The sequence below is a fragment of the Pempheris klunzingeri genome, chromosome 6, assembly GCF_042242105.1.
Source record: "Pempheris klunzingeri isolate RE-2024b chromosome 6, fPemKlu1.hap1, whole genome shotgun sequence".
In the NCBI taxonomy this organism is placed as follows: domain Eukaryota; kingdom Metazoa; phylum Chordata; class Actinopteri; order Acropomatiformes; family Pempheridae; genus Pempheris; species Pempheris klunzingeri.
The window spans coordinates 11,011,017-11,028,039 of NC_092017.1; the positions used below are offsets into that span (position 1 = coordinate 11,011,017).

General features: G+C 42.0%; 1 protein-coding gene across 1 annotated transcript in view; it reads left to right on the top strand.

Moving 5' to 3' along the window:
- unc13a (unc-13 homolog A (C. elegans)) overlaps nt 1–14,824 on the top strand; it is a 46,744-nt gene extending 31,920 nt beyond the window's left edge. Inside the window, exons 37-45 of the mRNA XM_070831816.1 lie at nt 717–722; nt 3,434–3,463; nt 5,898–5,954; nt 6,096–6,176; nt 7,009–7,156; nt 7,968–8,024; nt 12,169–12,261; nt 14,188–14,347; nt 14,434–14,824. Coding sequence (XP_070687917.1) covers nt 717–722; nt 3,434–3,463; nt 5,898–5,954; nt 6,096–6,176; nt 7,009–7,156; nt 7,968–8,024; nt 12,169–12,261; nt 14,188–14,347; nt 14,434–14,722 — 921 coding nt within the window. The 3' untranslated portion in view covers nt 14,723–14,824. The remainder of the gene's footprint in view (nt 1–716; nt 723–3,433; nt 3,464–5,897; nt 5,955–6,095; nt 6,177–7,008; nt 7,157–7,967; nt 8,025–12,168; nt 12,262–14,187; nt 14,348–14,433) is intronic.
- The last annotated feature ends 2,199 nt before the right edge of the window (nt 14,825–17,023 follow it).

Sequence of the window (17,023 nt, forward strand, 5' to 3'; positions counted from 1 at the left end):
TTCACCCAAACAATCAAGAGGAAACCCTTTTTAAAAAAAAAAAGAAGTGAAGAAGGAGTGCACCATATCATTCTAACACCAGCTCATGGCTGCTCTCCAGCATGTCAGCCAACAATTATTTGGAGAGATTCCTGATTTATGAGTAACTCACAACAGAGTGGCAGAACATTTTTGCCCAAAGGATCTGGCCCACTTCCAAAAATAATCATACATTTTGGAAAGCAGCCTCTTGTTTTCTTTTGTTTTGGATATATGTGTTCTTATTTGTGTTTGGTTATTAACTAAAGAGCCTCATATCACTGTAAATAAGGTGATAATTAATCGCTGGTTACCACAGACAGTGCTAGCCAGTATCAACACTACTGGTTTAGCCTCAGTAGCCACAGTTTTTCCAATTAGACGTAAGCCCTGAATGTGTGCAATTGGCACATGATTATCTCTGAAACAGCTGTTGTGTCATTTGAAGTTGCTGTAAAAAGCTAAAACACTTATTCCTCATATTCTCGCTATATATCCGTTGGCCCCAATCACTTCTCTACCTGTTCTTAGGACTAAGACAGCTATCAATTGGTCCACGTCCCTCCAGCCCGGGGCCCAAACCTGTGTTTTTTGATTGATGTGGGGCTCTTTGCAGCTTGACTGACCCTTTTCTCTGGTTGTTGTTGTTGTTGTTGTGATTACTATTACATCCCGCTCCCACCGCTCTCCCTCCACAGATGATTGTAAGTACAGCACTCCTGCGTGTGTGTCTGTCTGTCCGTCCACGGTGGTTGGTTCTCTGCTATATGTGGCTGCGATCTTCCCCTGTTTTTATCCCACATCACGCCCTCTCCCTTCGCACAGCCTCACCTCTCAGATCTGTCCCATCTCTCTTTCATTTCTTCTTCTTCTTCCTCTCCTTCTTCTTCTACCTCTCCTTCCTCTCCTGCTCCTTCTTCTTCTCTTCCTCCTCTTCTCCAACACTGTCTCTCTTTTTGAGAAGACAGAAGCATGGTGCATTCCTGACTGGTTCTGATAGGTCCCACACCCCCTCAACAATCTCCACCAATCAGTGCCCCCCTCTTCTGCTGTGTCTTCTTCCTGATCACTCTCCTCAAACAGGAAGTGGTACTCCTCTCTTGCGCCTGGTGTTGCCTTGTTTCTTCTCATGCATTGTGTCCTTTTACTGAGACTCTGGTGGGGTGACTCTGATCTCTCGGTGGCTTGGTATCTGGTGTCCCCACCTCCAGTCCCCCTCCTTTCCCTCTTTCTGAACCTCCGCCCTCCCCCCACTGTCCCCACCTTTCCCACCTGTTTGAACTGTGTCCTGCCCCCTCTCCCCCCACCGCCCACTGTGGGTTTGTTGCTTGCATCTGATCTATTTCAACTGCAGTCTTCTCTCAGTATACCGTACAACACTGTACTGTACTGTATGTCTCTGCAGACCTGTCATGTTGGTCTGTCCTGGTTCGATTTCATGTCCTGTTGTTCCTATGATGATTGTAGTGCTGGTTTTATGTCACTGGTCCCGATGCACAGAATGGCTTTTCTTACAAAACGTTACTGGTTTGAACTGATGTTGGTCAAAATAATGTCTTAAAGTTCTACTTTATATGGTGAATTTTACATTGTGAGTGTTGTAACTCCTGCAGGATATAACGAAGCATCTACTTTAACATAAGACCTTTTAGAGTAGTCTATTCTGTGGTCTGTGTGACAGTACACAGGCAAAACATTGTAGTGCCGCACAGGAACAGAACTGATTTCTGTCCCTCGGTCCATGTGGTGTGCAGCGCTTGTTTATTGTTTAATGTCAAGCGTAACCAGTGGTGGAGGAAGTATTTGGTTCATTTTCTTAGGTAAAAGAAGCACTAATCCATTAAAAGTAAAGTTCCTCTTCTAAAATTATTACTCAATTAAAGTACATGGTACATATCGTACATATCGATAAAGTATTTCTTTGGCTGAAAAATCGCACCTATGATAGATAGATATGGTGCCTCCGTTGTGCCTGGTTATCACATTGAGCTTCAATGTATTGGATTCTATGGTATATTGATTTTTTTGTTAGTTTTATCTTGTCTAGTTTGAATAGTTTGACATTTTGGGTTTGACACTTATTTGCTGTCTTGTAGAGAGCTGGATAAGAAGATTGATACCGCTCTCATATTAGAGCGTTAAGTAGCCTGTGGAGCTGGAGCCTGGAGCTGATTAGCTTAGCTTCGTTTAGCTTAGCTTAAAGGAAGCGGGGGAAAACAACTAGCCTTGCTCAAAAACAATCCACTGTACATAGTGGACATTGTTCAAGCACATAACTTCCATTCAAATTATAATCACTCTGTTTATTCCGTACACAAACAAACAAGATGCCCGGTGACTCAGATCGTAGAGCACGTACCATTGAGGCTTTGTCTTTATTGCAGCGGCCTGTGGCCTTTCGCTGTATGTCATTCCCCCTCTTAAACTGTCTTTGCAAATAAAGCATTAAAATGCAAAAAATAATCTTAAAAAACAGACTTGATGTAATTTGTTTCTAAGTGAGCTGAGGATAAAGCCAGGCTAGCAGAAACAGACCGGATTTATCCAGGACCGTCCTGGATTCAAACTGGGTGTCCTGCATCACGACAAATTACTGTAAAACACTAAAATATCCCAGTTTTTAACATTCACTACCAAATTATCCGGCTCATCTTCAGCTAGCAGTCTTTTAATCTGTATGCTAAACTAAGCTAATCGTCTCCCCGCGCTAGTTGTGCACTTTGTGGTACCAATTTTCTCATCTAGCTCTCGAAAAGAAGTCTAACATGAATATTTCCCAAAATGTCCAAGCTATTTATTCAACATACATGAATGCAGTTTATTTTTATTTATCATCGATAGGAAAGGTTTTTATTTCCACAATCCTATTTCTATGTCATATGTTTGAAGTTATATTTGGATTTTTACTGTACAAAACTCTTTTTGTTTCCCTTGTCACTGCTGAAAATAGCATGTGAACTAATAACACGTGACCTGGCCTGAATATCACATAGTTCGGTCCTTTAATTGTAACCTCCCATAAAACAGCACAGTCATGTAAGATTGTCAGAATTGATTTTAATATTATGCAGGGGAAAGAAAATGACACCTGCATATTTCTAAGCAAATTTAGTCAGCATCTATTACCCCTGTCAGCATGTATGCTGCCCCTGTGCTGTCAGAGGCAACTTTTTATGTTATCTTTATTTTCCTGTAAGGCATAAAATCTGTTGTTGTTTTGGAGGGCAAAAAAATTTACCAGCTGGAAGGAGGGGACATTTCTGGCAGTGACAAGCATCAATTTTTTTTTTTTATTACATTTTGCAAAGCAACATAAGCACTTCTGATTGCATATTCTCAAGTAGCCAATGAGAGTGGAGTCAGACTGCAGGGACTGGCCACTGATTGAAGTATTAACCACATGCTCTCTTTCCAGGGGAGGCTGAAGAGTGCTTCTCACAGTGATGTAAGGACTAAACCCCTTAAGATCAATGTGTCTTGTCTCTCTCTCCTCTGTGTCTTCTCTCCGTGTGTCCGTCTCTCTCCCTCAGCTCGACAGTCAAACAAAGCAGTGGAAATATTGATTTTTCACATTTGTTTATAGTGCTGTTTATATGCTGTGAAATGCTGTAGCTGTAGATGCCTACACTCTCAGCCTCACCACAGGTCATACACTTTGATCTACAGTGTGGACATTTGCGGCCCAAACGCACCACAAACCACACGCGAAGGAGTTCAATCACTGTATTTCACTTAGATTTTTAAAACCACATGCTGTTTTGTTTCATAGTTGCTATCTTCAATGCTGAAATGCACCACAGAAGAGAAAAACGAGCAAGTGGTTCAGCTCAAAGCAGCAATGCAAGTCACACCGGCTGAGCTTCATGAGGCAAAGCTGCAAGCAAGTGAAAGTTGGCACTTTGACTTGCAGTTTATGGTGCATTTTAGCCGCAAAAGTCTTGTCATGGAGTCAGAATATCTGACATAAAGTAACTACTTTCATCACAGTAGTCCCTGAAAGAAAGGCACAATTTTTTATATCTTTATTTTCTGTCAATTAAACGTAGTGGAGCAGTGGAGGGTGACTGGATTAGTCTCACGTTACCCTGTCAGGTATTGATTGCCTGACTTAATGTAAAATATCTGAAACACAGTTTAAATAAATAGCCACATCACAGTTTTGTAGAGTGCACAATATCGTGATTTTTCCAATATAATGATTATGTTATGCACAGAAACCCATGTACAGTTGCACCTAAAATTATTCAACCCCCAATGCAAGTTTTGGCAAAATTGACAAACTTTCAGCTGTGTTCAATGAACAACTCAAACAAGAGCAATTGAAATAGCTCAACACAACTGGAGGAGGAGCTTTTCTGAAGCCAAGCCTTGATCGACTTTGAGGCATGTTTGGGATCATTGTCCTGATGGACGGTCCAATGACACCCAAGCTTCAGCTTCCTTACAGACAGCCTGACGTTTTCTCCTGGATTTCTTGATACTTGATTCAATCCATCTTGCCCTCCAAACACTGGAGGTTTCCAGAGCCAGAAGAAGCAAAGCAGCCCCAGAGCATCACAGAGCCACCGCCATGCTTCAGCGTAGGCAGGGTGTTCTTTTCACCGTATGCCTCCTCCAGACAAACCACTGATCCATAAACCCGAAGAGTTCCAGTTTTGTTTCATCGCTCTATAGAACAGAATCCCAAAACTTCTGTGCCTTATTTATATGGGTTCAAGCATATTGGAATCAACTTGTCGTGTACTTTTTGGTCAGTAGTGCTGAACGTCTTGGAGATCAGGCATGGAGGCCTTCAGTGTTTAGTATGCGCTTTACTGTAGAGACTGAAACCTCAGTGCCTGCTGCCACCAACTCTTGCTGCAGTCACTCAAGGGTTTTTTGCCTCCTGCCTCCTCAGAAATCTGGTGGCAACCGTTGATAGCTTCCTGTTTCTGCCACGTCCAGGTAGCGTGTTCCTTTAGCTTTGAACTTGTGAACTATGCTGTCAACAGTATCTCGAGGAACACTTTTGTATCCTTTTCCTTGTTTGTGCAAGGCAATGATCTCCTCTTTTAACTTTTTGGACAGTTGTCTTGACTTACCCATATTTCTAACATGGAACCAAATGTCACTGTGAACAAACCTCTAGCCAGTCCGTGTATTTCATTCTTGTCTGAGTTGTTCATTGAACACAGCTAAAAGTTTGTAAATTTTGCCAATGAAATAATTTGCTACAAGGGCTGAATAATTTTAGGTGCAACTGTATGTGTTTTATTTCATTTTCTGTCATTATTCTGATGATGTTTGTGAAATTATTAAAACCTCAGTAGGTTCTAGTCTCATGCATTATGTAATAAAAGCATATTTCATGGCTAAGGCTGTAACCCAAGATCAGATTTGAAGTTGCAGCCAGACAGCGCTTAGTGAAATATTCTCTTACCAGAATATTACATTAGTCTGGACTTCCAGTAAATACCTGCGTACACCACAGAGTAACTGCATAGATGCTACGTACGTGTGTGTGTGTGTGTGTCTGCAAGTGTGTGTTCATGAGTGCACGAGTATGTCTTCTAATCTGCCCTCACTACGAGCTGAGCCACTTTCCCCTCTCTTCGTACTGAAATGTCTTAGTGTGTGTGTGTGTGTGTGTGTGTGTGTGTGTGTGGCTTTGTGCAGCAGAGTTTAATGTTTTGGAATGAATAAAACAAGTGTGATAACAGCACTTGAAGGAAAAAGTACCTTGACGTCTGTAAAGCGGAGGAGTGACTGTATATGAATGTGTGTGCCAGAAACGTCGCTGTCCTCTGTGTGACACTAAGCCGTTTGCTGCTGCCCTGCATTGTCACGATAATAACAATACTCTTTTACCTTTCCTCCATCTGTCTTTCTGTCTCTTCCAGGGCACTCAGCTCATCTTTAACGCTGCCAAAGAGCTGGGACAGCTGTCCAAGTTGAAGGTACAATATGTTTTTACACCATTATCCTGTGGACCTGGAATCAGCACTTCAGATCAAGAGTCTAATTGCTTAGAAAAGATGAGACTGGACTTATGAATGACTGGTCATTTTGGTCTGTGCTTCCATTGTCGTCATCTTCAGGAGCACATGGTTCGTGAGGAGGCCAAAGCGCTCTCACCGAAGCAGTGCGCCGTCATAGAGTTGGCCCTTGACACCATCAAGGTAGATGTTACATGTGCACTGTTAGGAGTCACCTTAAATGTTTGACAAGGAACATGTATGACTAGCTGAAATGACAGTAAATCACAGTATATACTTTGTTTGAAAAGTCAAATTTGTATTCTAGATGTGGTTTATAATGGTTCAACCTTTAAGGCTTTTTCTCTGCTCTGTGATTTATTCGTTGAAGTTATAGAAATATAGAAATTATAGAATGTGGTGTACTGGGCAACGCATTTAGGTCACACAGTTATTTTAGAAATTACAAGAATCCCTGTACTGACTGCATTGGAGTTTCAGTTAGATGCGGATATCGTCGATCATGACAGCGTAAATGAGACGCTCAGGTGAGAGGAAGTTCCCTTTATGGACCTTTTTTCTGACTGAGCTGTTGTCCAGAACTTCTAGCAGCTCCTGCTATAGAAACAAAAAAACCCCATCACCTCTAGTAAAGTCAATTTGCAAGTTGAATTAAATTAAGGCTGCAACTAACAATTGTATTCCATTATTGAAGTATTCCATCTTAATTGATTAATCATTAATCGTCAAATATGAGAAAACTGTCCAGCTGAAGGTAGAGTCATAAAATGTCTTGTTTTTCCCGACCAACAGTCCAAAACTCAAGAATATTCAATTTGCTATAATCTAAGACAAGGAAAAGCAGCTTTTCCCAAGGACCAATTAACCTATGGTGTTTTTGCTTGGAAAAACAAGGATTAATCAATTATCAGTAGTTTTTGAATAGAACATCATTGTTTGCAGCTCATTTTTTTTACATTGGGAAGTAGTTTAACAGCCGTCTTCTGCTTTGTCCATCTGCCCTTGTGCACGGTAGCAATATTTCCATGCTGGTGGTGTGGGTCTGAAGAAGACTTTCCTGGAGAAGAGTCCTGACCTCCAGTCTCTCCACTACGCCCTGTCCCTCTACACACAGGCTACAGACAAGCTCATTAAGACCTTTGTCCAGTCACAGAATGCACAAGGTAAGCTTATGGTCTTTTCTCTCTGAGACACTCTCCTCTTTCTCTGTCTTTGGAAGACTTTTGATTCTTTTGATTTCCAGTATCTTCATTTGCCAAATGTGAAGTTAATTTTTAATGTTACGTAATTCTCTGCTGTGCTCTGTCAGAGTCGCTCCACTCAGTGTGTCCCACTCCTCTGTTGATGTTAGGGTTTCCCAAATGCTGAGCTATATATCCTGAAAATATCTTACATGCTTTGTAGAGCATGAAGTCGCTGCACAATATTTTCTCTCTGCTCTGAAATGCTGAGTCTCCTGGTAGCCAGCCTCCGGAAACACAGAGACTATTCTTTACATGATCTGACAGCTATTTGCAATGAAAAAAATAAATACCCACCCTCTCTTTTCTCTCACTCTTTGACTCTGTTGCTCAGCCTCCGTCCTACCGTCAGATGGCTACATAACAGCCATCATCGTTGTGGATGCGCTGATGCTGACACACTGTCCCAGAGCACCGCTGGTAGAGATGCCATTTCAGTGGATGATGGATTAGATTTTAATTAGCAAAATGCCATGTGGTTTTTTGGAGCATACCTAAGAACATTTCACAGCAGTAGATCTGTTGGAGCTACACAGCAGATCAGAGGAATCAAAAAGAAGAAAAGAGCTGTTTTGATTAGAATATCCATATATCTATCAGGAACTCTCCCATCTTTAGGGACAAGACTTGTAAATGTTGGTCTGTTTTTCTGCTCTGTACTTAATTCAATCATAATTCTACATGTTTCTCCTTTCTCTGCCTAATCCCTCCTTCTGCCCCGTCTGTGGGCCAGTGTTCGGCGGGAAGGGGGTGAGGTTCACCACTAGTGAGGATGTTTACCCAGAAAAGGGTATGTGGCACTCAGGCTCAGGGCCTGAGACATCCAGGAATACCAGAAAGCCTCCAGACCAAAGCCCAACTCCCTCCACCCTCCACCCCCACATGTGCATCCCGAATCTCTCCTGCCTGCTCAAACTCATCCCAACAGACAAATGCAATGCACAGATTGAACATACTTCCTCTCTTTTTCTCTCTTATCTCTGCGTTTTTGTGCACACGTACTGTACATGCCCACCACAACACAACGAACATTGACTTTATGCATTCATGCATGTAATGTACATACTGATGTCTGTATGTATGGAACTGCACTGAATACATACGCCATGGACGGTATGTATGAGCAGAAACTAAAGCATGATGTGCTGACATCAGACAAAAGGAACAGAAATGCATTAAAGTGTGGAGGAATCCTGATCCAGCATGATGTCACTGAGAGGCCTGAGGGCCGAGTGAGCAAGTAGGTGTGTGCGTGTGTGTGTGTGTGTACCATGTATTACTCATGTTGTGGGGATGTAAAGCTGTTAACACATTCACTTTGAGGAATTGCTTTCCTTATGGGGACAAAATGCAGGTCTCCATAGCATAAAACATTATATATTAGGACTTTAATGATAGCTGTGTGTGTGTGTGTGTGTGTGTGTGTGTGTGTGTGTGTGTGTGTGTGTGTGTGTGTGTGTGTGTGTGTGTGTGTGTGTGTGTGTGTGTGTGTGTGTGTGTGTGTGTGTGTGTGTGTGTGTGTGTGTGTGTGTGTGTGTGTGTGTGTGTGTGTGTGTGTGTGTGTGGCTGAGCAGAGCCAATGTGACTGAGTGAGACTGTCCTTAAGATTGTTGGATTCAGCAGCACAGCGTACCAGTGTATTGTCTCTCTCCAGCGGGGAAAACAGAGAGGAAATCCTTTTCCCCAGCGTTACTGCCCCCCCCACTGTGCATGACATGAAAGACGCTGATGAAGAGGACTAGGATTATTATAAAGATGATGATGGCTGTTGGCTCAGTTTGTCTGGGAGGGCTCTCTGTCCTTGCCTGCTCTATCACACACAAGCACAGACAGAGACAGACATACAAACACACACACTCGCTCCCACGTGCAGCGCGGCCCCCCCTACAGCAATGATGAGAAAGGGTGCTCAGTTTAGCCCCCATCCACAGATTGAGCCAATCACAAACAGTCCCTCGGGTCAGGCGGTCTGATTTCTGTCACTTCAGATTAGTATCAAAAGATGTGACTCTTGCTCACAAACACTCACACAGGATGATGCAGCTGGATGTATCCTGCTAATTCAGTCTTTGTGTGTTGACTGAGCTTCTCTGTCTCACTTCATTTGATGCTCCAGCACGCTGACAACCTCTCAGATGGACAACAGTGGTATGTAAAATGGTCAAGGCTCCAGAGAGAGAAAATTAGATTAAATAGTAAGTTCTGTTGTTTTCCTATGGACAAAAGCATGAAAGCAAAGGAAGATCATAATAACTGGACTTTTGGAAGCAATTGAATACCTAGTAATGAAATACTACTGAAAAACTACATGTTGAAATTTAAAAACCACTGAATGGATAATATTGAAATATTTCACAAATCTTCCATCTGAATTACTCTTTTTCCAATTTTTTTTGTTTTGTTTTGTTTTTTTATCAGGATTTTTTATATCTGAGCTCAAAATAAACGACTGGATTTTTAAAAATTTTTACTCGCCTTGAATTTTTATACCAGAAAACAAGCAACTTGAATGTAGTTTTTTGACACTTGAGTTTGTGACCCTTCAAATAATCTTCAATCAAGTTTTTAAAACTTTAAGTTACCTTCTGGAGGTAGAGACATGTTCAGACAGCACAAATTCGGACAGAAGGTTTTCAAAGTAAAATATTTAACCACTCAGTTGTTTTCAAATTCCAGCATGACGTTTTGAGTAGTGGATTTCACAATTAGGTACTCAAATCCTCACAAAATTCAAATGATTATGGTTTTTCTTTGTTTCCACAGCAGAGGTATATGTAGGAAATAAAGTAGTGTGTCTTTAGCTACTGGATGTCCTTGACTGTAACAGGGATGCAAATTAGCTTCCTGACAAGCAGAATTCGCTGTCGAGTTTTTCCAATCACATTAGAGTAGATGATTAGAGCAGGATGACTGAGCAAAGCTCGGCGGAATTTACTCTTATGAAGTCGACTGCTGCAGATCAGTGATGACCGACATTCTTTCATACTGCAGGCTATGAGCTGCATCATTTGTAATTGAAATAATCAAGGGTCATTTGTGAATATGCAGCGAGCTTGGGTGATGCTTTGGCACAATCACAGCACAAGTTTGAGATTCAATGTGTTTTCTGTTGAAGATCTGCAATATGGTACAAAATCTGCACCTCTGATTGCTGTATTTATTGAAGAAGAAAAGCCTGCGTTTTCTTGGCAAAAACTTCTTGCCTCCCAGCCAGCAAAGTTTCTTTCTCATCTTTTATGGACGTCCTCCACAGAGCAGACAAGGCCAGATGGATGACTGCTGCTCTCTTTGGTCCTGTTGGCAGCGAGACCAACAATCCCATAATGCTCCCTGGAGAGATGCACAGAGCTGCATGCCAGGAACACTCTGCCGTCTAACTCCCACACACACCTTGTTTAGTGGGCGGTTGGTTGGAAACACACACACACACAGGCTGCTGGTCGGCGTCACAAACATACCCGTCGACGGAGTGAAGACACTAATTAAAACATTGAAAATGAATGTCCATCTGTCACCGTATCCTTCTGGAGTTGTCTGTGGATCTCAACCACTTATTCACACGCAGCACAGAATAACATAGAAACACTGAGGAGAGATTTGTCCGCCGTCTCCCTCCCAGACAAAAGAGTTGGAGCCTGCGTGGAGCCATCAGTGTCTTATTTACCCTAAAACAGTCTCTCAGCTCCTACTATGGAGTACATGACCCAAAGATCTGAACTTGCAAGACAAGACCACAAATCACTAATTTATGTGAAAGGGTTTTAAAGTCTGTACACCACATAACACTGTCTATCCTTAGACTGTCATTTTCTATAGAGAAAAACTCTCCTATTCTCTTAAAGGGAAGAAACGTCAAGAAGAGCAACAGTGGGGAAATATGCACGTTTACACATGCAATAATGAACTACACTATGGAGAAATCTAATGACAATTTTAGGCAAATAGAGTGAAAACATATTTGGAAACTATGGATCTGGACTTGACTTTGAGTCACGTGCCTCGTCACACAGTGCAGCTTTATTTAGAAAGCTGGGTATCGACCGTGCCATCCCTCACCGACAGATCTGAGAGGCTGAGCCGCCTCTCTCTCCATAAGCTCCTTCCACTCTCTCGCCCCCCTTCTTGCCATGCTTGAGTAAAAGTCTTTACCAAGGAATGGGTGTGTCCACCTGTCTCGATCCATCTGAGCATGTCCTGACCTGATCTACTGTATGTTGGGGGGATCCACACTGTCGATTGACCTGCTCCAGCTTCTCTCCTGTCTTCTTCTCTGCCTCTTACTAACCACCCTGCATCCTAACGGACACCTTGCATCTATGAGTGGGCACAAATTACTGTCTTTGCTGGATCCAAATTGTTATCTCTCAATTGCTGATTCTGTACAGAGGCGATTCAGTCAGTGTCTAATGATTATGCAGAGCCTCTTACTGAAGGAATTAATATAGTTGTTTCAAATCAATAGTATTATCAAATCAAATATCCACTGGACTGTAGTTGTAGAGTCCAAGAGACTTCACCACTGGATGTACTATAGTTATACTGTGTTTCAGAGAATGGCAGTACGACCTTTATTAAAACACTTATGCCCACTCATAGCAGCTTTGTCTGACTGTCCACTTCCAGACCACAACATATGCACAAGCAGACCACTATGCCTTCATTTAAGCCCTCCTGTTACACAGTGATTAGTTCAGTATATAGAGATGTCTGCCCTGTTAATGCTTCAAAAAGGATATAGCCAAATCCATTTCAATGTTCAATGTATATAATTGAAATGGAGTTGGTCTGTAACCTTTTCAAAATGAGGAGGAGAGTTTGGGACAGAGGGCATAGTGGTTTGTGTCGGTGTTTGGTCTGTGGTAGGAGCACAAGGAATCCATGTCTCCAGATTCAAAGGTAATAACATGCTGCTCACGCTCTGTCTGCCCTGTCAGGCTCTGGGGTGGATGATGCTGTGGGAGAGGTGTCCATCCACGTGGAGATTTTCACTCACCCCAACACAGGAGAGCACAAGGTCACAGTGAAAGGTAGAGATTTTTTTTTTTCCATTCAATCACATCATTCGTGGCCTTCATCTGCTTACAGTTTGCTCAGTTGTCATGGAGATGGTCTGAAATGTCCTATAGATGAAATCTTACGAGCTACTGAGCCCACGTGTCAAAATCACCATCATCTCCATAACACCTGATCAGTCTCGATCCACTGATGTGATGTGGTCGAAGCGTCCAGCGTCAAATCAGTCAGTTTACATCTAATTCCAATAAAGCAAAGACAATTCTGTAATGGTCCAAGAGTTGTCAATAGCAGCTGAAGTCACAAATATCCCAACTTTGAATACTTTAATAAATAATAGAGGAAAAAGTAGTTATTATTTATTCTTTTCCAACTCTTAAGGAAAGTTAAGGATAACAAATATAGTAAATCCTGTGGCTTTGATTAATTACATTTTTAATGATTTTGCCAGTCACACCATGCCTACAAAGAGCACCAAAGCTCCTTGGAAAATCTGCACTGAACACTGAATCAAAGTAGATTTAAAATGTTTTTTTTTTGTACACTTAACAACAAAACAAGAGTTTTCTACAAAGTGATCTGTATTCATTACAAATGGAAAATACAAAATTCATGCACTTCTCCAACACTGAGGCAGATGTGACACGGTATGATACATAACCACAGTGATTTAAGATGATTCACCCCTATTGTAGTGCAATTAGACACAATCTGAGTCAACATAATGAATTTCAACGCAATACGATGCGATGCTACGCAATGCAAAAGAAAAGATGCTTCACAATTAAGTATGATACAGAGGATTTTATTTCTTTGGTTCGAATCATTAATCAACTAAAAATGTGACATTTTACTTCACATAATTGTTTCTCCAGTAAACATCTCATTTGTGCTGTTTCTTATTCATCTCTAAAAAAAAGTGTCCTTTTATATTCACAGGCGTCTGTGATACAAAAAATGTAAGAAGGAAGCACATTCAAATGTAAAAACAAAAAAAAAAGGTAATCTAGTATTAACAGTTATCTGATGGGGCACAAATGTTCAACATAACCTTTAATCACAAATCACCTAATTTTAGAAAACATTTGTGTCGCCTGCAGTAAAACATATTTGTATGTAGCTGAGAACTTAACCTTTAATTTGCTGTTGGTTAGAATATTCTAACATAAATTATACCGAAGAAATACGGCAGAGAGGGAAAAATGTTCCAACCATTAAACATGGCGGTGAAGATAACAGAAACATCTCTCATATTGTGCCTAATGTTAGTGGATCATTACATACTAGGCATAGAATTGACCTGCAGATGCTCAGGTTCAAAACGAGACCAAACTTTTCTATGGACGTCAGTTTTTCAGCTGCAGACGGACAGAAACATGAAGGCGCACACGCATGATTCCCTCCTGGCTTACGCCTGGCACAGATTATAAATCAGATTTTATGGATGCAAAGATGTGAAATGATGCATTGCGAGTTCCTCCCAAATTATATCGGGTGCAAACTTCTCCAATCGGTGCAATCACTTCTTGAACTGAAATGCAGACGAACCAATACAAATGGGTGAATCTTACCATCTCTAGTGCACAGTATGAGGGTTAAAATGATCAACAAGGACACAGCGAGGCACAAGCGTCACCATATGGAAAGTCATGTGGATTTATACCCGTAATATTCCCACAATATGGCAGAGGCATAAAAGCCAGTACGTTAGTGCTTTTCAGCTGCCAAAGAAAAATATGACTGTAATGAAATAAAATCCCAATTCTTCCCCTTCATCATCTTATCAAGGAGCAGAATATGAGGTGCGAGGAAGAGCCAGTATTGTCTTGTTCTCAATTTTCTGTTCACTCACACTTTTTGTCATCTTCACACATTTTCTCTCTCTCTCTCTCTCTCTCTCACCCACACCTTCCCACTCTCTGCATCTCTCTCTGTCTCAGTGGTGGCTGCCAATGACCTGAGGTGGCAGACGCAGGGAATATTCCGGCCATTTGTGGAGGTCTATATCATCGGCCCTCACCTCAGCGACAAGAAGAGGAAGTACGCCACCAAGTCAAAGAACAACAGCTGGGCTCCCAAATACAATGAAACCTTCACTTTGTGAGTAACAATCCTGATCGTAATTGGTTGTTTTTCTACAGTGTTTGAGCAGATTGTTGTTGACCCGTCTCCCCTCCCCACTCCAGCACCCTGAGTAACGAGGTGGGCCCCGAGTGCTACGAGCTGCAGGTGTGTGTGAAGGACTACTGCTTCGCCCGAGAGGACCGCACCGTGGGTATGGCCGTCCTGCAGCTGAAGGACGTGGCCTCCAAAGGCAGCGTCGCCTGCTGGCTGCCGCTGGGTAAACGCATCCACATGGATGAGACGGGCCTCACCGTCCTGCGCATCCTCTCCCAGCGCAACAACGACGACGTGGCCAAGGAGTTTGTCAAACTCAAGTCTGACCAGCGGTCTGCGGAGGAGGGCCGCAGCTAAGAGACACGACAGATTTAAAGCGACCCGTCTGAGGCTCAATCAGACGTCCAACACCTACTGCCCTGGGGCTCTCCTGAGCCACTGCTAGCCACTGCCCTGATGATCCCGTGTTGTAAAAGCACAGATAAGACAACAGTCACCACACATCCAGTGCTGTAAATACATTCATTCCAGCGGAAAGAACACAGTGCTAAATCATCACTAATTTTCCTCAAAAAGCACCCGTGTCTTTGTTGTTGCAGATATTATCAGCCATCCTTTTGATAACAATACATAGAGTTTAATCATAGAGCATATATCTGCTTTCCTCTAGCCTTAGAGGTGAGCCATGCCATACACACACACACACACACACACCTCGTCTGACTGGTTAGGGTGAGAAATATCTCGTAGCCTTGAATATTTTGGCTTTCTTTCTCACTTTTCTCTGCCTTTTTTACTTTACCCCTTCTACTTCTACTTTCCAGCTCCTCTCATCCCTTCCCTGGCCGGCTCCCGCTCAGAGAAGGGACCGCAAGTGCCAACAGTTAATTGCTGAAATATGCCAAGACCAGCCCTAAGCACAACAGGACCAACTGTCCAACTGACCCATTAACATCAACAAAATGGCTGCAAGGCCTCAAACATTCCAGATATTGCGTGGGGATATGATATATAATTATTTAATTATATATAAGTTATGATAATGTTAATATTCTAATATTTATTTACTGCTTTCTTCCAAATTATATTTCTATTCAAATAATTCTATATATCCTTATATATAATATATGGAGGACATACTGTATGTAAAGTTATATACAGGATTATTCGATGGGCGTGTGGTATTGATTGATTGATTGTCCTTGTCCGTCTTTATGTCCGTCTACCCTGTAACACGCACACTGCCTGACACCCTCAATGCCTTCTGTCTCAGTGATACTCGTACAGTATGTCTGCCTCCTATAGAGCGACTGTATAGTGAGAATAATCTGATGAAAACGCGCCTTCAAGCACTGTGATTCATCAGACTATATGTGTGTGGGAATGACCGTGTCCTAGTGTGAATGTATAATCCGCATTCGAGCTCGTGTGGACCTCACGTGTGTTTGTAGGATGTTGACCTCATGTTGACCTCATTTAGCCGCCCGTGTTGCCTGTTACCTGCAAGTGTAATCACAGGAAGCCATCACACAGAGGGGGGTGTTCATACTCAAGTTAGGCTGTGGAGGATTGAACTGTCGTTCACTTTGGCGAGGATGCATCTTGTATCTTTTTACATTTTTTTTCCATGTGTTACTGTAAACATTCCACACAACTATCCCGCCCTATACTGGGTGTGTGAGAGGTGCATGATAGAGGAAGAAAAAGCTTGACTGCCATTGTCTTTTCTAAAGAAAGAAAAAAAAAACAATACTTACTACAAATCAAAACCGGCATGCTAGGAGACGATAAAAAAATGTGCCCCTGAGATGATATTTTGCAACAGTAACATCCCTTGAGGTAAAATATCCACACACCCTGCAGCACAGGGAGAGCACAGATCACTAACGGTCCATCACCTACGATCCTTAATGATCCGGCTGCAGATGCTGCAACCCTGATCCCTGGTACAGAGAAGTCAGACCTCTGCTAAAGGGCTGCGGATCCAGACCAAACCAGGTCTGGCTCTGACATTTAAAAGAGGGCCTACAGTTTAGTAGAGATGTAGGGTGAAGTTTTAGAAGCACAGGGTCTTTAATGCACCCACAATAACACATTTATACTCTGATCTTTTTCTGTTTTTCAGTAATTGTTTATGGAATCACAGCAATTACACGTCGAGGCTTCGAATCAACCGTGCAGTTAAATTAGTTTATCTAGAGTCAGTTTCATGTGAAATGAAATGTTTTGGTTTGACTATTGACTGTCCAGCATGTCTCTCTCAACTTCTATTTTCATGAATGCCTTTTTTTAAAAATGTGTAAGAGGTGTGTATGAACAAAAACAAAGCATCCATGTGAGGAAATGACATTGAAGATCATGGTCTTCAGGACTCCAGGTTTAAAAACAACAGGGTGTTTTCTTTGTGTTTTCTTTTCCTGCCTCCGAGAGTTGCCACTGACAAGGGCCTCCACCCCCAAATTCAACAGGCCGCCCCCTTTCGAACAAGGTGTAAGAACTGAACTCTATGCATCTAATCTATCTAAAAGAATCTATGTAGACGAGTCATTTTGAATTAGTCTTATGATGTTTACATTGTGGATTACTATTCTTATTATATCAGCACAAGTGTTTGTCTGATATGTTGTAAATGCTGTCTCTATTGTAATGGGCCAAATA